The 22,731-nt window shown below is 39.1% G+C and overlaps 1 protein-coding gene across 6 annotated transcripts in view; it reads right to left on the reverse strand.

The window, feature by feature from the left end:
• The window catches only part of tbc1d4 (TBC1 domain family, member 4), a 94,805-nt gene that overhangs the window by 11,979 nt on the left and 60,095 nt on the right, over positions 1-22,731 (reverse strand). For 5 of the 6 annotated variants that reach the window (XM_057852083.1, XM_057852082.1, XM_057852084.1 and 2 more), the window contains 7 exons: positions 20,543-20,694; positions 16,000-16,185; positions 9,099-9,260; positions 8,513-8,671; positions 8,335-8,435; positions 5,224-5,367; positions 680-839 (listed from right to left, as the gene is read on the reverse strand). In XM_057852083.1, coding sequence (XP_057708066.1) covers positions 680-839; positions 5,224-5,367; positions 8,335-8,435; positions 8,513-8,671; positions 9,099-9,260; positions 16,000-16,185; positions 20,543-20,694 — 1,064 coding nt within the window. Of the gene's footprint in view, positions 1-679; positions 840-5,223; positions 5,368-8,334; positions 8,436-8,512; positions 8,672-9,098; positions 9,261-9,396; positions 9,530-15,999; positions 16,186-20,542; positions 20,695-22,731 lie in introns of those variants that run through there. The other variant, XM_057852087.1, reaches the window with a different exon arrangement.

Raw genomic sequence — 22,731 nt, forward strand, 5'->3', positions numbered from 1 at the left:
AGAAACAATCTGGTACGCACAAAAAAAATGTACTGCGCACACAAAAATGTGGTGCGTCCTAGACTATGTGGTGTGCACTAAAAACAATCTGGCGTACTAAAAACAATCTGGTATGGCCTAGAAACAATCAGGTGCGTATTAGACTATATGGTGCGCACTTGAAACAATCTGGTGTGCACTAGACTATGTGGTGCACACTAGAAACAATCTGGTGTGCACTACAAGCAATCTTGTGCACACTAGCCTGGAGCGCACTTGAAAAAATCTGGTGCGCACTACAAACAATCTGCTGCGCATTAAAAACAATCTGCTGCGCACTAGACTATGTGGTGCGCACTAGAAACAATTTGGTGCGCACAAGACTGTGGTGCACACTAGAAAAAGTCTGGTGCACACTAGACTGTGGTGCGCACTAGGAACAATCTGCTGCACATGAAAAACAATCAGGTGCCCATTAGACTATGTGGTGCGGACTAGAAACAATCTGGTGCGCGCTAGAAATTATGTGGTGCACACTAGAAACAATCTGGTGCGCACTCGATACAATTCGGTAAACATTAGAATTATATAGCATTTAAGGTAAAGCTTAAGTTAGCTAATTGTTCTTTTGAAGTAAAGCTTAACTAAATCCTGTATTATAATACAATTTACAATTAAATTAACAATTTGAGTAACATACCAAAAATCCGGGAGACGAAGCCGAGGGGGAACTGTGAAGCAAACAGCGTGAGGAACCACGGCGCGGCGTACAGGCTCGGGCAGATTTCGTACTCCTCCAGGTGATTGTATAAGTCGCGGTGGTAATCGTGCAGCAGCCTGGAAAGCTGGTACATCTGAATCTACGCACAAGCATGCCACAACAGAAAAATAAACGATACTTGGATTTGTAAAGGGCAGATTAAAGGAAACAATGCGCGCTATTGTAGTTGCCGACGGATCCCGAGCAAGTGAGACTTGCTGGGGCATGTGGCGTCCTCACTCTCACTGCATTACGTGAGGGTAAAGTCACCCTGATGGTAATAATTACAGCAGAAATATTTGAAAATGCCCTTTACCGTCCTACATGCGGATTGCGTCCTCAACCGCGTTAACAGGAAGTTGTAGTGGTGTTAAACATTAGCATGCCTGCTGATGTTTTCATAGCCCCAGCAGAGATCAGCTGATGTTTAAACCGGCGAACTGACTAGGTAGCTTGAAGGTGTGGTCGCAGGTGAACAAATGTTTGCTTTCTTGTGGGAAAGATAGGTTAAGACCAGTGGCCATTGCTCAGCTACCCCCAAAATGTTAGGAAAAATAAGTGTCAACACAACAACATGCCATTGACTAAATATGCCAACAAAACAGTTACACTGCTGGCCAAAAGTATTGGCACCCCTGCAATTTCATCAGGTAATGCTCAATTTTTCCCAGAAAACAAACAAGAGTATTGGCACCCTCACCCTAGTAGTTGGTAGCACAACCATTAGACAAAATAACTGCACTTCCAGTAATGAGTTTCTAACAATGCTCTGCTGGAATTTCAGACCATTCTTCTTTGGCTAACTGCTCCAGGTCTCTGAGATTTGAAGGGTACCTTCTCCAAACTGCCATTTTCAGATCTCTCCACAGGTGTTCTATGGCAGGGGTCCCCAACCTTTTTTGCACCACGGACCGGTGTTATTTGGGTCTTTTATTTCACGGACCGGTGTTCTGACAAATTTTTCAACCCATCAAAAATTGCAACGATGTGGTTCTGCGCATAACGTTAAACATAGCCGCAAAATGCGCAAATGCAGCGATTCCAAAGTAAACACAACACAAACTTTCTTGAAAGAAAGGAATATTAACTTACGTTTGATCATGGAAGGACTTGTATAAAAGTTCTCCTCAGATTCATCCTGCCATGTAAGCTGCACACGCACACCGCGCTCACCATTAACGACTTCGCCTTGTCGTTAAACATGAATTAAGAAGCCCGCTTCACAAAGATACGATGTTGGAAATTGTAGCAAGGTTTTCAATGCTCTTGTCGCGATGTCAGGATATTCCAGAATGACTTTAATCCAGAACCTCGGTAGAGTTGTTGTCTCAAATGTACGTTTAATAAGGTCGCCGTCATTTGCGATCTCTGTTTATTCACAAACGGGTCACGAATCCACTCCTTCGCAGTTCGTGGGTCTACGAGGTTGTAGGCTCGTCAGGTGCCCTTTTCGCCGTAAAAATATCCTTTTCGCCGTAAAAATATCTCCAAAGACGTCTGTTTTCCAGTTATCTTCGCTCGTGAGGGGGCTAATTATTTCCGGGAACAAATGTGCTGCCCCCGCGGCCTAGTAATACATTGTTATCGAGGAAAAGCGCACATGGATATATTATATACACAAACAAGATGTACTGCTAGCCGTCCAATCAATGTCTATCTATGACACCATTGTAATCTATCCCGTAGAATTATATCTAGAGTAGACAGAGATATTGGTGTGTTAAGCAGGGGCACAGGGTTAATTCGGCCAGAATGCGGTCGTTATTAAATTATTATTTCTGTGTGGCCCGGCAGATGGGGACCCCTGTTCTATGGGATTCAGGTCTGGACTCATGGCTGGCCACTTTAGAGGTCTCAAGTGCTTTCTCTCAAACCATTTTCTAGTGCTTTTTGAAGTGGGTTTTGGGCCATTGTCCTGCTGGAAGACCATGACCTCTGAAGGAGACCCAGCTTTCTCACATTGGGCCCTACATTATGCTGCAAAATTTGTTGGTAGTCTTCAGACTTCATAATGCCATGCACCCGGTCAAGCAATCCAGTGCCAGTGCCAGCAAAGCAACGCCAAAACATAAGTGCCATAAGTGACTGTGTTCTTTGAAGGCCTCGTTATTTTCCTGGAAACTCTATGTTCATGCCATTTCCTAAAAAGCTCTACTTTTGTATAATCCGACCAGAGAACATTCTTCCAAAACGTTTTTGTCTTTCTCAGGGAAGTTTTGGCAAATTCCAGCCTGGCTTTTTTAGGTCTTTGGGTCAGAAGTGGGGTCTTCCTGGGTATCCTACCATAGAGTCCCTTTTCATTCAGACGCCGACGGATAGTACAGGTTGACACTGTTGTATCCTCAGACTGCAGGACAGCTTGAACTTGTTTGGATGTTAGTCGAGGTTCTTTATCCACCATCCGCACAATCTTTTGTTGAAATCTCTCACACATCTAGGGAGGTTAGCCACAGCGCCATGGGCTTTACACTTATTGATCACACTGCGCACGGTAGACACTGGAACGTTCAAGTCTTTGGAGATGGACTTGTAGCCTTGAGACTGCCCATGCCCCCTCACAATTTTGCTTCTCAAGTCCTCACACAGTTCTTTGGTCTTCTTTCTTTTCTCCATGCTCAATGTGGTACACACAAGGACACAGGACATAGGTTGAGTCAACTTTAATCCATTTTAACTGGCTGCAAGTGTGATTTAGATATTGCCACCACCTGTTATGTGCTACAGGTAAGTAACTCATGCTGTTAATTACAGAAATTAGAGAATCATCACATGATTTTTCAAAGGGTGCCAATACTTTTGTTCGGCCCAGTTTTGTGCAAAATGATCATGATTTCATTTTTTCCCCATTTTCTTTTCTATTTTTTCATTGCAAGCAAAATAAATGAACTCATTACTATCAAAGCATTTGTATTTGCAGTCATTTTCTGGCAGAATTGCAGGGGTGCCCATACTTTTGTCCAGCACTGTATATACACATACACAGCAGAGTTGTTTTTGGCAGCAGTTTAAAGTTTTGTCTTCGTCTTTTGGACGATAATACTTATTAGTCTTAGTCATATTTTAGTCATCTCAAACTGTGTTTGTCTTTGTCTAGTTTTTGTTGCGGAAAACTCAAGATTAATTTCGTCTCGTTTTCGCCAAGGTTCACTAAAAACATTTTCGTCTGTACTCCAAAAATAAGTAGATAAATAAAGCTACCAGCTACTGTATTTCAAATGAACATTGATAGACAAGCACATATTTTAGCATCTACAAGGACAACGCCAACTTGGTCATTATACACACGCAGCAGCAAAACAGTACATTACAGTATTTTCAATTAATTATACCCACCTGGACGCCACGAACTGTATGTAGAAAAAGCTGACAAAGAGTTTAAGAGAACGCTCTCCGTTAGCATTAGCCTATTGCTAATGCGAACGCATATGCTATGCTAATGCTACGAGTTACATTTAGTGTGTGATGATCACTCCGTGCAGACCTTTAAAGGCTAATGCGACATTGCATATTCTCTCTCACCAAGAAAACAAATCTTACCGTGTGTGCAAGCCTTCATGGAGACGACATACTGGTGAGTCGGGAAGGAGGGGGGGGCGGACGCAGCATGTCATGAGTGACACAACCAGACACTGCTAAGATGCAAGCTAACTACACGTAAAATGTTACACATCGTGCAACGTGACGGAAACTATGGCGCATTTGTCTCGTTCTTGTCTCGTCAGACTGGCATGCGTCTTGTTATGTTTTAGTCTCCTAAAACGAGTTTTTAGCTCGTTATCGTCTCGTCATCGTCATGAAAAAAGTTTTTGTTGACGAAATATTTTCAGTGTTGTCATCGCTGACGAAAACAACCCTGATACTTCCAAACATACAGAGATCTGAGTCAATATTCCAAGAAAGAACCAGAAGAATCATTGATTGCTCAGTTTTATTTCAAACTGTGCGGAATGGGAAAAAAACAAGCAATAAAATTGACTGCATCGTAAACAGAGGCAAAACAAGCTCAAAAACTCCAAAACTTAGCTTAATGGCGGATTGCAAGCAACTCTCAGGTGCATATCGCCACCTACTGCGCACAAGAGTGTGGTGGTTTTTATTTTTATATCAATACCTTGCTCACCCGCCTAATCCCGCTTTTACTCGCTTTGGTGCCTCTAGTGCTCAGTTATGGTATAGTTGCACGTCGCTTATCAATTGCGCCGAAGGCATGAAAACGAAACTATCAATTCACAATCAGACAAAAAGAAAACAAACTAAGATAATGTGTAACGCAGGCGACAATTTGAAAAGTAGTGGAGCAAAAAGTACAGATACCTGCCGTAAAATTTAGTGAAATAAAATTTAAAAAATACCATTTCATATTTATACTCAAGTACAGAACCCCAAAAAAATGTTACTGGTACTTAATTACAGGAACAAAGTACTATTACTTTGTTACATTCCACCACTCACTGGAAAAGATGTGAAAGTTTTGATGCACTGACCTGCAGAGAGACCATGTCGGGCTTGTACTGGCGTCTAATGCCGAGGTCGTACATGAGGAACTTGAGCATGTCGAAGGCCTGCTCCTCGCTCATGTGAAGCAGAAGCACGCCAGCCACAAAGCTGACCCCCTGACAGTAGCCCACCTGACCACATAAACATGAAGCAACATTACTATTGACATATTATTAGTTTGATTTTAATACAGTGGTACATTGCATTGCGTTGCATTTGTTATGGTGTTATAGTTATATAGCGCTTTTCCACCTTTCAGTTTACATTTATAGTCATTGCCGCGAGTGAGAACGATCCATCACAGTGCGTAATATCTTTCAAAATCAACAGGAAGTGAAAAAAATTAACCGCAAATGATCTGAAAGGTCCAAAAATCAAACAAAATTGGTTGCCATCAGTGTTGTTAATAACGGCGTTACAATATAACGGCGTTACTAACGGCGTTTTTTTTTTCAGTAGTGAGTAATCTAATTAATTACTTTTCTCAGCTTGGCAACGCCGTTACCGTTACTGAGGCGGGAAAGGTGTGCGTTACTAAGTTGGTTGAATAAAAAAAGTCAGAGAGACGGACTCACGGAGACGAAAGAGCAGAGCAGGAGTGGGGAAGACGCCGTTGCAAACGCGATGCTAGGTGGCCCCAATAATACCTGACTGTAGCCTACAAACTACGCCCACATGATACGGTAGATATCACATATTATAGAACTAGATGCAAATGATAGACACGGCTGCATTGGCAACATGTTTTAAGGACTACATGCGTTAGTAAACAGCCGCCATCTTAAAGCAGTAGACCTCTCAAAGGCTCTGTTGTAGAGATCCTTCCTAGCGAACCTTTTTTTTTTTTTTTTAAATCTAAAATGGTCCTAAATCGGCAAAATCTTGACTTAAATCTATCTTTAAATGATGAAACAGTTTTAAAACTTACACATGTTGAAAGTAGACAGAAGGGAACTTAAGCAATAGCAGGAGCAATTTTAACAACTTTAACGGTTGATTCACAACTTTAAATGACTTCCACACATAGCAAAGGTTACTATCTAGTTATCTAGTTATATATTGGGCTAGGGTCAATTGTCCCAAAAAACCTTTAAACTTCACATTGTGTGACCTCTTTTTTTTTTTTGAGAAAAAAAAAAAACAACATGAAAATTATCACTAGTTACACTGCCTTGCAAAAGCATTCGGCCCCCTTGAATCTTGCAACCTTTCGCCACATTTCAGGCTTCAAACATAAAGATATGAAATTTAATTTTTTTGTCAAGAATCAACAACAAGTGGGACACAATCGTGAAGTGGAACAACATTTATTGGATAATTTAAACTTTTTTAACAAATAAAAAACTGAAAAGTGGGGCATGCAATATTATTCGGCCCCTTTACTTTCAGTGCAGCAAACTCACTCCAGAAGTCCAGTGAGGATCTCTGAATGATCCAATGTTGTCCTAAATGACCGATGATGATAAATAGAATCCACATGTGTGTAATCAAGTCTCCGTATAAATGCACCTGCTCTGTGATAGTCTCAGGGTTCTGTTTAAAGTGCAGAGCATTATGAAAACCAAGGAACACACCAGGCAGGTCCGAGATACTGTTGTGGAGAAGTTTAAAGCCGGATTTGGGTACAAAAAGATTTCCCAAGCTTTAAACATCTCAAGGAGCACTGTGCAAGCCATCATATTGAAATGGAAGGAGCATCAGACCACTGCAAATCTACCAAGACCCAGCCGTCCTTCCAAACTTTCTTCTCAAACAAGGAGAAAACTGATCAGAGATGCAGCCAAGAGGCCCATGATCACTCTGGATGAACTGCAGAGATCTACAGCTGAGGTGGGAGAGTCTGTCCATAGGACAACAATCAGTCGTACACTGCACAAATCTGGCCTTTATGGAAGAGTGGCAAGAAGAAAGCCATTTCTCAAAGATATCCATAAAAAGTCCTGTTTAAAGTTTGCCACAAGCCACCTGGGAGACACACCAAACATGTGGAAGAAGGTGCTCCGGCCAGATGAAACCAAAATTGAACCTTTTGGCCACAATGCAAAACGATATGTTTGGCGTAAAAGCAACACAGCTCATCACCCTGAACACACCATCCCCACTGTCAAACATGGTGGTGGCAGCATCATGGTTTGGGCCTGCTTTTCTTCAGCAGGGACAGGGAAGATGGTTAAAATTGACGGGAAGATGGATGCAGCCAAATACAGGAACATTCTGGAAGAAAACCTGTTGGTATCTGCACAAGACCTGAGACTGGGACGGAGATTTATCTTCCAACAGGACAATGATCCAAAACATAAAGCCAAATCTACAATGGAATGGTTCAAAAATAAACATATCCAAGTGTTAGAATGGCCAAGTCAAAGTCCAGACCTGAATCAAATCAAGAATCTGTGGAAAGAGCTGAAGACTGCTGTTCACAAACACTCTCCATCCAACCTCACTGAGCTCGAGCTGTTTTGCAAGGAAGAATGGGCAAGAATGTCAGTCTCTCGATGTGCAAAACTGATAGAAACATACCCCAAGCGACTTGCAGCTGTAATTGGAGCAAAAGGTGGTGCTACAAAGTATTAACGCAAGGGGGCCGAATAATATTGCACGCCCCACTTTTCAGTTTTTTGTTAAAAAAGTTGAAATTATCCAATAAATGTTGTTCCACTTCACGATTGTGTCCCACTTGTTGTCCTTACAATACCTTGACAAAAAATTAAAATTTTATATCTTTATGTTTGAAGCCTGAAATGTGGCGAAAGGTTGCAAGGTTCAAGGGGGCCGAATACTTTTGCAAGGCACTGTACTTTGCCAAGTCACGAATTACTCTTAAATTCAGGTAACTGAGTTACTAACGCAATTACTTTTTGGGAGAAGTAATTCGTCACTGTAATTAATTACTTTTTTAAAGTAAAATTAACAACACTGGTTGCCATTGACCGCCATATTCGTTCATTCGCTGATATCTCTCCCTCTTCAAATGGATTGGATGTGATAAACTACTAGTGATTAAAAAAAAAACAAAAAAACTTAACAATACAATAACAAGGTACTACGCCTCTCAATTTTTTCATGAAATTACTGTTGTCCTTGAGAAATTATAATACCTCCGTGTCCAGCAGAGAGTAGGCTTTAAGCAGGTTGTAAAGTGAAAGTTGCCCAGCACCCAGCTGTGTAGAAAAATACTCAAGGTTGGGGAAGGTCCGACCTGGAACACGAGACACAATGCTGCATTAGTTTCATACTTTTCCTCTGCTGGGAGCGCCACGAATGGCTGACGAGTACCTAAATCCACCAGAATGGCATGTTGCTGTGCAGTGAGCTGCTTCAACAGATCCCTGTAGGGTGTGTCGGCGGCCGGCTGGCGCGGCGGATGTCTGCGACACAAGCGGTGCTGATGACTGAGCAGCAACCACACCTCGCCTCGACGGTTTTTGGGAACACCTGCACGCAGTATTTAATGCATAAATGCAAATGTTTAAAAGTTAAACCCCTGTACGTTATGATATGAAAACGTAAATCAATATCGCATTCGCTACCCAACTGTGCTATTTTCTGTCAAGAGCTTGTACATGCTTTAATAGATCGAGGAAGTGAAGTCTCAGACGGAGGAAGAAGAAAGAGACATATTGCACAGGTACAGAAACTATAACGTGTGTCTATTTTCCTAGCTACTTTTTACCTGTTTCAAGCTGTTACAGCTTGTCAAAGAGTAAAAAAAAAGATACTGTAAAATACGTCGAAATCGCGTTAGTCAAATACATCGTAACCTGGTGAATACCTGTATTAAGATTCTTTGAGTAACCATCTTTCAAATAAAGCTCATTTACAGTAGGTCTTACCTTTTGCCCTAAAATTTTTGATGCCTCACCTTGGCAGAGAGCGCGGTACAGAGCTTCCGGATCCTGCCGCACCGTGGTCCTGCCCGGTGCCGTCAGTTTTTTCTCCCACAACGCCTGCGCCTCTTGGGAGTCAGGGCCCACTTCCTGGTAGCTCAGCTTCATTTTGCGGATGTGCAGCTCATCCCGACTCGCTGAGCAGAAGAATATATTGCACGCAATTTAAGTAAACCAGGCTTACTTGACACATAGCTGAGCATTTGATACACTTAACCCCTTGCTGTTGCACACCCGAAATATGAAGCGGGCAGAAAAGGACCCAATGCCTACCGGTAATAGTTGCATACAGCGGAACCTCCAAACTCAGAATTTGACGTACATCTCTTAGAACAGGGGTCCCCAACCTATTCCACTAAGGCCCACTGTGGGTGCAGGATTTTATTCTTACCAAACAAGATGACAACACTTTTTCCCCAATCTGGTGTTTTACAAGTGCAATCAGTTGATTGCAGTCAGGTGTGGCTTGTTTTAGCAGAAGCCTCATTGGTTCAACTGTCTCTGCTGGATCAGCTGGAACAAAAACCCGGACCCACAGTGGGCCTTGAGGACTAGGTTGGAGACCCCTGTCTTAGAATATCTTTTTTTAAAAACGTTTTCCTGATATAGTACAACTATACAAGTTATTTTTCATACTATTAGAAATGAACCATATACAGTACCTTGCAAAAGTATTCGGCCCCCTTGAACCTTGCAACCTTTCGCCACATTTCAGGCTTCAAACATAAAGATATGAAATTTAATTTTTTTGTCAAGAATCAACAACAAGTGGGACACAATCGTGAAGTGGAACAACATTTATTGGATAATTTAAACTTTTTGAACAAATAAAAAACTGAAAAGTGGGGCGTGCAATATTATTCGGCCCCTTTACTTTCAGTGCAGCAAACTCACTCCAGAAGTTAAGTGAGGATCTCTGAATGATCCAATGTTGTCCTAAATGACCTATGATGATAAATTTAATCCACCTCTGTGTAATCAAGTCTCCGTATAAATGCACCTGCTCTGTGATAGTCTCAGGGTTCTGTTTAAAGTGCAGAGAGCATTATGAAAACCAAGGAACACACCAGGCAGGTCCGAGATACTGTTGTGGAGAAGTTTAAAGCCGGATTTGGATACATAAAGATTTCCCAAGCTTTAAACATCTCAAGGAGCACTGAGCAAGCCATCATATTGAAATGGAAGGAGCATCAGACCACTGCAAATCTACCAAGACCCGGCCGTCCTTCCAAACTTTCTTTTCAAACAAGGAGAAAACTGATCAGAGATGCAGCCAAGAGGCCCATGATCACTCTGGATGAACTGCAGAGATCTACAGCTGAGGTGGGAGAGTCTGTCCATAGGACAACAATCAGTCGTACACTGCACAAATCTGGCCTTTATGGAAGAGTGGCAAGAAGAAAGCCATTTCTCAAAGATATCCATAAAAAGTCTCGTTTAAAGTTTGCCACAAGCCACCTGGGAGACACACCAAACATGTGGAAGAAGGTGCTCTGGTCAGATGAAACCAAAATTGAACTTTTTGGCCACAATGCAAAACGATATGTTTGGCGTAAAAGCAACACAGCTCATCACCCTGAACACACCATCCCCACTGTCAAACATGGTGGTGGCAGCATCATGGTTTGGGCCTGCTTTTCTTCAGCAGGGACAGGGAAGATGGTTAAAATTGACGGGAAGATGGATGCAGCCAAATACAGGAACATTCTGGAAGAAAACCTGTTGGTATCTGCACAAGACCTGAGACTGGGACGGAGATTTATCTTCCAACAGGACAATGATCCAAAACATAAAGCCAAATCTACAATGGAATGGTTCAAAAATAAACGTATCCAGGTGTTAGAATGGCCAAGTCAAAGTCCAGACCTGAATCCAATGGATAATCTGTGGAAAGAGCTGAAGACTGCTGTTCACAAACACTCTCCATCCAACCTCACTGAGCTCGAGCTGTTTTGCAAGGAAGAATGGGCAAGAATGTCAGTCTCTCGATGTGCAAAACTGATAGAAACATACCCCAAGCGACTTGCAGCTGTAATTGGAGCAAAAGGTGGCGCTACAAAGTATTAACGCAAGGGGGCCGAATAATATTGCACGCCCCACTTTTCAGTTTTTTATTCGTTACAAAAGTTGAAATTATCCAATAAATTTTGTTCCACTTCACGATTGTGTCCCACTTGTTGTTAATTCTTGACACAACATTAAAATGTTATATCTTTATGTTTGAAGCCTGAAATGTGGCGAAAGGTTGCAAGGTTCAAGGGGGCCGAATACTTTTGCAAGGCACTGTATAGTCCAATACAAATGACAAATTGAACGTCCTTGACCTGAAGAGGTTCCACTGCGTGTGCCATCCCTGACACCAATCTCCACATGAGTAACCACTTGAAGCCCCTCAAGTCAACAAAAGCCACAATAACTGACCACAGCACCATCATATGTTATGCTTGAAGCCTTGAGAATAACCAAAAAGAACCTTACTGAATGGACAGGAACAACAGTGAACCCAAAGCCATGCAAAAAAATAAAACACTTGTCTTCATCTATGAGAACTCTACTGATGCTGCTTACCTTCTATTGAAATGTTATTCACAGCATTGATGTCAAAAACAAAGAAAGATGTGTCGGTGTTTTATATACACAAGAGAACAAGATTCAGTAAACACACATTGATGAAAGTGAAAACAAATTTTTTGGTTCATTTTTTGAAACATTGCCGAGACTAAACATCTGGAGTGGGAATAATATTGTCAAGATGGTATTGGAGGTGCTTGATTCAGTTGAGATAAACCAACCTATTTTCATTTATTGGACAGTTATAATGATGATACAGGTAGTCCCGGGGTTACGAATGAGTTCCGTTCCTACGCTGGTGACGTAATCCGAATTTCCGTGTAAGTCGGAATTAACCCTTTAAGTACCCCAACAAAATAACGATCCAAAAATATTGTATTTTGTTTCGTGATGGAGGATACAATGCCCTCTGGTGGCAGCGTAGGGTCTGTCTGGACTATAACTGAGGCCATGTCCACATGTAGCAGGGTATTTAGCAAAAAGAAGATATTTTTGTACGGCTTGACCTATCATTCACACACGCGCGCAGATTTAAACCAGGGTTCTTAAAAACGACAGGGAAGGTGAAGATTTGCGAATTCTGTGTTTGTGGCTCCATCATGTGGACACTGAAAACCGAAGATTTACGTCACTGGCTGCGACAAATTTTGTCCTCACGTCACAAATGAGACCAACTTTTACATTTGGAGTAGAGCAGGGCGGTAAACCGAAAATTTACCGTCACCGAAATTCTTAACGATGACCGACGTAATTTTGACCATGTCGGTAAATTCGGTAAATTAATAAAACAAGAAAATAGTCTTTTCATCCCGCTTTGATTCTGTGTTGTTCGTCTATGTTCATTCCCCTTTAAGAAAGCAGTGAATGTGCTTACGTAGGGAGTCACGTGATCATCAGGAAGCCAATCAAACAAAAGCCCGGTAAGCTAACGCTAGCAGCTAACGCTACAAGCAAAACGTGATGGAGTGTGGCTTAAGGGAGGTTCACCAAACTTTCAACCGACATTTAGTAGACTCTTGGTGGCATCCAGACGGGCTTTCACCCGCTGTCCTCCTTTGTTCTCACGATTTCCGGAGATGGTGCTTTCAGTGCTTTCTACTGGTAGCCAGGCTAACGCTAGCTAGCGGCTAACGCTACAAATGAACGTGATGTAGTCGGATAGCGGCTCTAATCTTGTCGAAACGGCTGAACTTAATGAGTGGATTGGGCACGGACTGCATCTAGCAATTACTATGTGGCGTTATTTTGTATCTGTCTGTGTGTGTGATTCCTCTGATAGCTTTTGTGATGGTAAAGAATTCTGCATAAAGTACAATCCAACGGCGAAACTTATAATGACCGAGAAATGGCCCCAGCTATTTTTATTGTGCGTGCATTTATGAAAAAATGCACTGGGGGGGGAAAAAAACCCTTAAACCATAAAGTAAACACTTGTATTTAATAATTATATCACAGCAGCCATTAACAATAAGTTGTCTTTTTGAAGTGTACTGTTCAAGCTGCAAGTCATTTGTGTTACAATTACATGTTTGCACAGGCATATTGATTTTGACAGTGTACATTGTTCAAGTCATACACGCTGTTATAAATGTTCATACTTGAATTCTTATTGCTTACAATACATTTTTGTTAGGGCTGTCAAACGATTAAAATTATTAATCGAGTTAATTACAGCTTAAAAATTAATTAATCGTAATTAATCGCAATTCAAACCATCTATATAATATGCCATATTTTTCTCTAAATTATTGTTGGAATGGAAAGATAAGACGCAAGATGGATATATATTTTCAACATGCGGTACATAAGGACTGTATTTGTTTATTATAACAATAAATCAGTTCTAAATCAGTTATAGAAATTTTATATTAAAACCCCTCTTAATGTTTTCGTTTTAATAAAATTTCTTAAATTTTCAATCAAAAAATTAACTAGTGGCCCGCCATTGTTGATGGCAATAATTACTTACACTATAAAATCAGTCGCACCCAAACGCCAGCAGAGGGCAGCAAAACTCCGCAAAACACAATTAACAGGTGGGCCTTTCACTCTAGTGACATTTAAATATGTCTGAGCTGGGCAAGTGCGTTAATTGCGTCAAATATTTTAACGTGATTAATTTAAAAAATTAATTAACGCCAGTTAACGCGATAATTTTGACAGCCCTAATTTTTATAAATTTAATGTTTAGACTGCATGTACAATTGTTAAATACAGTATATCAAATTGAATGCTGGTAAATAAATCAACAAGAAATAGTTAATCTGTATTTCATGCATTGATTCAGATTTTCAAATTATATAACAGTCCGCTTGGGCGAATTTATCGTCATTTATCGTTATCGAGATAAATCTGCTCAATTTATCGCGATACATGTTTAAGGCCATATCGCCCAGCCCTAATTTGGAGTATATTAAACAGGCGCTTTTTTGGTTCCTTTTCTTTCTTTACAAACTCTTGTTGTGCTTCTTATTGAATAATGGGTATTTTGGACAATTATTTAATTGTTTTGAATGTACTTAAAAATGAATGAAAGCGGTTGGCTGTGGAATTTTTTTTTTTTTTTTTTTTTCCTACACAAACGTGGAGGTGTGGACGCAATTATTTTTCCCAGACGTATTAGGGCAGAATCCTTGTTTTTAAAAAACCCTGCTACGTGTGGACATGGCCTGAGAAGCAGACTTAGACGTCTGACATGGATAAATGATAGCTGCGCTCTGGTTTGGCCCGCACAAGGCTGTAAGTTGTTTCAGCCAATATATGTTTATGTAATTCAGTTTTTGGAATTACGTGTGAGCGATTTGCTATGAGAATTGTAGATACGTTCACATTGGTAGCATTTAAGATGGCAAACTTTTGTGAGGCAAATTAGGCTAATTTAATCTACTAAATTTACATATTGATCAGACTACATGAACATTTGAGCACCAATTGTTTTTTTGTCAAGTGTTTTATTGCTAAAATGCGTGTCGTTTTGAACATAAGCGTACATACGTGTGTTTCAGCTTTATAATTTTGAAAAGTGAAGGAAGTAAAAAGCGTCTAAACTCGGGTTGTTTCTTATCATGTTTTTTTGCTCCCGATCCGATCCCGATCGTTTTAGTTTGAGTATCTGCCAATCCCGATATTTCCCGATCCTATTGCTTTTTTTTTTGCTCCCGATTCAATTCCAATCATTCCCGATCATTTTTCCCGATCATATACATTTTGGCAATGCATTAAGAAAAAAATGAATAAAACTCGGACGAATATATACATTCAACATAAGTACTGTATTTGTTTATTATGATAATAAATACTCAAGATGGCATTTACATTATTAACATTCTCTCTGTGAGAGGGAGCCACGGATAGAAAGACTTGTAATTCTTAAAGGATAAATGTGACTTTGTATATTGTGACTGAATATTGCCATCTAGTGTATTTGTTGAGCTTTCAGTAAATGATACTGCAGCCATTTAACTTCTGCCCAAATGCATGGTGGGAAGTGCAACCATGACTGTGCGTCGTGGTACTAATTGATATATCTTCTCTGCGTTGGGAAATAACATAGGGTGTTAAGAAAAAGATCAATTACTACCTTTCTTCCCCACATTGCTTCCCATGATATTTCTAATCGTAGGGAGAGGGATTGTAAGGCTTTAGCCGATTAAAAAAAGGCTCCAAAGGCTGCCAAAATTCGCTCTACTCATTTTACGCTGCCTTTTAGCTCTATAAAGAGGTAAAACGACGCCATTACAGATTGAACGCGACAATGCGTGAGCGGGTCGTGCACCGCATGCATTAATTGCGTTAAATATTTTAACGTGATAAAAATTTTTAAAAAATGAATTACTGCCGTTAACGGGATAAATTTGATAACCCTACCTTAAGCCTAAACTAAAGACTCTGAATGAGTGTAACATATTATATCTGTAACGTTAAATACAATTAGAAAACGATTTAAATAAAAAATATATATACATTAAAAAAAAGGCATGTCCGATATTTTTTTGCAGATTCCGATACTTTGAAATGATGTGATCGGACCCGATCGATCGGGACATCTCTAGTCTAAACTAAAGCTAAACAAATTCACGTTTAGTGAGGACAGAACACGTTATTTCAATAAAGTAAAGTAAAAAATAAGATACTGTGAAGTACAATAAGGTACTGTTTGTGCGACTAAAAAAAATAAAGAAACGAAATCACGCAAGTCAAGTACGTCGTAACCTGGGGACTACCTGTATAATGTCAATTTCAACAACAATACCTGATGAATACAAGAAATGATACAGAGAAAAGATGGCGGTCATAAGTACTCACCCTCCAGCCTCTGGTTCTCCTTCTCCATGCGCAGCAGCAAGATTTGCTGACGGATGGCGGTTTTCCACAGTGTTCGGTAGTCTGCCGACGTCCTCTTTGGCCGATCCCCTCCTCGACTTAGAGGGTCTGCGCTCGAATGCGAGCCGCGAGGGGAGAGCGGCAACAGCTCCCTGGCATCTGACTGGTCTAAAAGCATTGATGACAAAAGAAAACAAACTAAACCACAATTACAAATGTAAACCATTTTCCATTTTGATTATGATACAGATTATTTTCCTGGGCCCAGAATTGGATTTTCCGTCATTGATTGAGGAAATATGACACAATTTTGTCATGCCAAGTCAACTTTATCCTCATTAAATTTCAGTTTCATTCTAAATAACCCCCCCCCCCCCCCCCAAAAAAAAAGATCAACAACCCTTTCATCATAATATTACAACTTTACTTTCCCCTCATAAACAAATATGACCATTGAATATAAATACAGTGGGGCAAATAAGTATTTAGTCAACCACTAATTGTGCAAGTTCTCCCACTTGAAAATATTAGAGAGGCCTGGAATTGTCAACATGGGTAAACCTCAACCATGAGAGATAGAATGTGGAAAAAAAAGAAAATCACATTGTTTGATTTTTAAAGAATTTATTTGCAAAGCATTGTGGAAAATAAGTATTTGGTCAATACCAAAAGTTCATCTCAATACTTTGTTATGTACCCTTTGTTGGCAATAACGGAGGCCAAATGTTTTCTGTAACTCTTCACAAGCTTTTCACACACTGTTGCTGGTATTTTGGCCCATTACTCCATGCAGATCTACTCTAGAGCAGTGATGTTTTGGGGCTGTCATTGGGCAACACGGACTTTCAACCCCCTCCGCAGATTTTCTATGGGGTTGAGACTTGGAGACTGGCTAGGCCACTCCAGGACCTTGAAATGCTTCTTACGAAGCCACTTCTTTCTTGCCCTGGCTGTGTGTTTGGGATCATTGTCATGCTGAAAGACCCAGCCACGTCTCATCTTCAATGCCCTTGCTGACGGAAGGAGATTTTCACTCAAAATCTCTCGATACATGGCCCCATTCATTATTTCCTTTACACAAATCAGTCGTCCTGGTCCCTTTGCAGAAAAACAGCCCCAAAGCATGATGTTTCTACCCCCATGCTTCACAGTGGGAATGGTGCATTTCAGTATTCTTTTTCCTCCAAACAAGAGAACCTGTGTTTCTGCCAAAAAGTTATATTTTGGGTTTCATCTGACCATAACACATTCTCCCAGTCCTCTTCTGGATCATCCAAATGCCCTCTAGCGAACCGCAGACGGGCCTGGACGTGTACCTTCTTCAGCAGGGGGACACGTCTGGCAGTGCAGGATTTGAGTCCCTGGCGGCGCATTGTGTTACTGTGGTCCCAGCTCTCTGTAGGTCATTCACTTGGTCCCCCCTTGTGGTTCTGGGATTTTTGCTCCCCGTTCTTGTTATCATTTTAACGCCACGGGGTGAGGAGGGAGTTGAAAGTCCGTGTTGCCCAACGACAGCTCCAAAACATCACTGCTCTAGAGGAGATCTGCATGGAGGAATGGGCCAAAATACCAGCAACAGTGTGTTAAAAGCTTGTGAATAGTTACAGAAAATGTTTGGGCTCCGTTATTGCCAACAAAGGGTACATAACAAAGTATTGAGATGAACTTTTGGTATTGACCAAATACTTATTTTCCACCATGGTTTGCAAATAAATTCTTTAAAAATCAAACAATGTGATTTTCTGTTGTTTTTTTTTTTCCACATTCTGTCTCTCATGGTCAGAGGTTGCGCTAGACTTTTTCGTTGTCTGTCATTTTGACTAACAGGGTCATAAAAATCCGGTCATTATCTATTTTTACCCGTCACTTAAATTTTTAAAATGACTATATCTTGATGCAGTCACTATATGTGTATACACAATAATACATTAATACTAATATAATATAAAGTAACTAACATTAGTGCAGTCATGGATACAGTAAGCATGCCAGTGCTGTGTTTCCATATATATTTTTATTATATTATGTATATACAGGATATATATATATATATTTTTTTTTTTCCCCCAAGTGGGACCTTCCATGATCCTAATACATTTAATAATAATAAAATATTATATAATTCCATTTTATATATATATATATATATATATATATATTTTTTTTTTTTTAATGTATTATTATTATTATTAAATAAAAATGCACGTTGATACGACGCACATAAAGGCAACTTCCAATTTTTTAAAAAATCGTTAGAAAGTTGTATGGACTTACGATCCGCTAGCTTGTTGTTTCCTGTTGTCTTCCGAAATACACCTTCACAAATAAAGCACATAAAAACAAAACTGGCAAAAAGTGTTGGACTACTGAACAAAACGAAACCCTTTTTAAATAATAAAGCATGCCAGATCTTGTTCTCTTCATTAGTAATGCCATACCTCAGCTACTGTGTGGAGGTTTGGGGCAATACATATCCCAGCAATTTACAGTCACTTGTGGTACTTCAAAAAAAGGCAATAAGAATAGTGCACAAGGCTAAATACCTCGAACATACAAATAGACTGTTCTTGGAATCCAAGCAGTTAAAATTCCTGGATCTAGTCAAATTCAAAACGGCCATAATCATGTTCAAGGCACGGAAAAACGCATTACCTGGAAATATACAAATTTTGTTTTCAAATAGACAAGGAGGGTATAATCTGAGAGGGGAGTTAAATTTCAAAAAGCAATACCACCGTACAACAAAAAAACAGTTTTTGTCCTTCAATTTTAGGTTTGGACTTGTGGAACAAACTTACTGAGGACCTAAAGAAAAGCGCTAATTTGAGCGTGTTTAAGAGAAAATACAAAGATCTTGTTTTCTGTAATTATAGAAATGAATTATAGTATTTATGTTGAGAAAATGTTGAGTGATGCCAACAATTGTTCTTTCGGCATTATTGAACTGTTGTGAATTGTATTTGTTTTGTCTGATTCATGCTGATGAGTAGGTAGCGGACAAAGGGGTAGGATTCATATAAGTTTTTACTTCTTCCTACTTCTTTTCGAATCTTATGTTTTGTTTGTATTCTTGTATATCCATAATGTGATGCATGTTTTCGAAATAAAATTCAATCAATCAATCAATCAAAAGTCTGGACTTCGAATCTGCCACTCCAGTATGTGTATTTTGTTCTTCTGAAACCATTCTGAAGTTGATTTACTTCTGTGTTTTGGATCATCGTCTTGTTGCAGCATCCATCATCTTTTTAGCTTCAACTTTCTGACAGACAGCCTTACGTTTTCCGGCAAAACATCTTGATAAACTTTTGAATTCATTCTTCCATTAATGATTGCAGGTTGTCCAGGCCCTGAGGCAGCAAAACAGCCCCAAATCATGATGCTCCCTCCACCATGGTTCACGGTTGGGATGAGGTGTTGATGTTGGTGAGCTGTTCTATTTTCCTCCACACATGACGTTGTGTGTTACTCCCAAACAATTCAACTTTGGTTTCATCAGTCCACAAAATATTTTTCTGGACTATTTTTAGTGTCCAACTGCCTTTTTGCGAACATTAAACGAGCAACAATATTTTTTTGACAGCAGTGGCTTCCTCCATGCAGTCCTCCAATGAACACCATTCTTGGTTATAGTTTTAAATATAGTTGATGTGTGCACAGAGATATTCTACTGTGCCCGTGATTTCTGTCAATCTTTAGCAGACACTCTAGGGTTCTTTTTTACCTCTCTGAGTATTCTGTGCTGAACTCTTGGCCTCATCATTGATGGACGGCCACTCCTTGGGAGAGGAGCAACCGTGCCAAACTCTCTCCATTTGTAGACAACTTCTCTGACTGTCCATTAAGGAGCATCCAGACTTTTAGAGATGGTTTTGTATCCTTTCCCAGCTTCATACAAATCAAAAATCCTTGATTTGATCCTATTTTTCGCCCTTATGTCATTGTTTGCATTGTTTGGTTGGTTCTAGTTAAAGCAGACACTGTTTTTTCATCTGTGTGATTTTGACTAAGAGCAGATCACATTTGATGGTGATTTTATGCAGAAATGTGAGCAATTCTAAATGGTTCAGATACTTTTTCATACAACTGTAGGAATTATGTCTAGGTAAATTCTAGGTCTAAAATAATATATTGTACATGCTGGAGATTTCTTAACCTTAATTTCCAAAAGATTAGCATGAATTTCCAAACTAGCCTGTTTCTTGTTTTAGTTTTCAAAATGGTGGGCAAAATTTACAAAGGTGGGTAGAGTAGCCAAAAATTTTACTCAAGTGATTAAAAAAACACAATTATTTTTAAAAATCAGACATTGTAAGCAATTACTCACAATGTTACTCATTACTTGAGTACTCTTTTCAACAAATACTTTTCTACTTGTACTTTTGATGACTACTTTTACTTGAGTAACATTCTATAGAAGCAATGCTACTCTTACTTTAGTAAAAAAAAAAAAAAAAAAAAAGCTACTCTACCAACCTCTGTTCTTAGGTAATAGTTTAGCATTTTGAAGTGTGTTAAAGTAGACCTGAATGGTGCATGGAGGTCTTGCCCATGGGCGAGGCGACCCGCAGGAAGATCTTTTGCCTCCACGAAACCTTGCGCGGGCTTGGCGGCACTCCACTCACTGAGTCGCTGCTGCAGCCTGACAGTGTCCTCTTTCTGCCTTCGCCATTACCGCTACACAGTATAAACATACATGCAATTAGTGTCATGTTACACAGGCAGAAATAAATGGACAGATGAAACTTTATATAGTATAAACTACAGGGGTCAATACAATTAAGATGAATAGTGAACTAAGCTAAAATATGTGGCAGCCATTAGATATGTTAATGAAGCAAACAGCCAAAGCTAGGAAAGTCACGCTGTTGGTCAGAGGAAGGCTTTGGAGAAATAAAGCATTTTTCCCCCCATTGCTGTGACGTACAGTACATCTATTCCAAGGGGTCTTAACCACACGTGTTTCACATGTGCATTCACCGAACCCTTCGGAATTTAATAATAACAAAAATTCAAATGCAGATGTAGCTAAGCAAAAAAGCTAATATCTACTGTAAACAAATTCCTGTTCCGGAAGTGTATTGCTGCCCCCCCCCCAAAAAAAAGTATAGTATAACGTTTTTACACGATAGGCATTACGTTTTTACATGATAGTGATAACGATCATGTGAAAACGTGATACGTAATAACTTGATAATTATGATGTAAAAATGTGATAACTAGCACGTAAAAAGGTGATAACTACCATGTAAAAATGTGAATATTATCATGCAAAAACATCATCATGCAAAAACGTGACTATCATGTAAAAACGTGAAACTCATCACGTAAAAATGATAATTATCATGTAAAACGTGGTAATTCTCATGTAAAAAAAAAAGATTATTACGCTAAAACGTGACACTCATGTGAAAATGTGATAACTAGCCTATAAAATGTGATAAATTTCATGTAAAAAGGTGCTAATTATGATGTAAAACCATGATAATTATCATGAAAAAGAATGATACTATCATGTTAAAACTTCATACGTAAAAACTTAATAACTAGCGTGTAAAAACGTGATAATTATCATTTAAAAAAAACATGATTTTTATGCAAAAACGTGGCTCTCATGTACAAACGTGACACTGGTCATGTAAAAATGTGATGTGATGTGATAATCATGTAAAACGTGCTAATTATGATGTAAAAACATGATAATTATCATGTAAAAACTTAATAACATGTAAAATGTGATAATTATCAGCAAAAACAGGATAATCATGCAAAAACGTTGCTCTCATGTAAAAACGTGACACTCATATAAAATCATGATAACTAGCATGTAAAATGTGATAATCATGTAAAAACGGGCTAATTATGATGTAAAAACATGATAATTATCATGTAAAAGCACGATACTGTCATGTAAAAACGTCATAACTAGCATTTAAAACATGATAATTATGTAAAAACGTGCTAATTATGATCAAAAACATGATATTTTCACATGTAAAAGCATGATAGTATCATGTAAAAACTTGATAATTATGATGTAAAATTGGGATAACTAGCATGTATAAATGTGGTAACAAACATGTAAAAATGTGATAATTATCAGGCAAAAATGTGATTATCATGCAAAAACATGACTACCATGGAAAAACGTGATACCATTATGTAAAAACATGACACTTATCATGTAAAACTGTAATAATTAGCATGTAAAAATGTGACACCATCATGTAAAAACATGCTAATTATTATGTAAAAACGTGATGCTATTATGGAGAAATGTGATATGTAAAAACGTGATAATTATAAAGTAAAAACGTGACAACTATCATGTCAAAATTTGATAATCATCCAAAAAATGTGATTACCATGCAAAAACGTGAGACTCATCATGTAAAAATGTGATAACTAGTATATAAAATGCGATAATTATCATGTAAAAACGTGCTAATTATGATGTAAAAACGTGATATGTGAAAACGTGATAATTATGAAGTAAAAATGTGATAACTATCATGTAAAAATGTGATAGTCATGTTTTTGGATAATAATTATTATGCAAAAAATTTCATGTAAAAAGGTGCTAATTATGATGTAAAAACATGATAGTTATCATGAAAAAGCATGTTCCCATCATGTTAAAACGTCATACGTAAAAACTTGATCATTATGATGTAAAAGCGGTTTAACGAGCATGAAAAAAACGTGATATTATCA

Source organism: Corythoichthys intestinalis, chromosome 12, assembly GCF_030265065.1.
Source record: "Corythoichthys intestinalis isolate RoL2023-P3 chromosome 12, ASM3026506v1, whole genome shotgun sequence".
NCBI classification, from domain to species: domain Eukaryota; kingdom Metazoa; phylum Chordata; class Actinopteri; order Syngnathiformes; family Syngnathidae; genus Corythoichthys; species Corythoichthys intestinalis.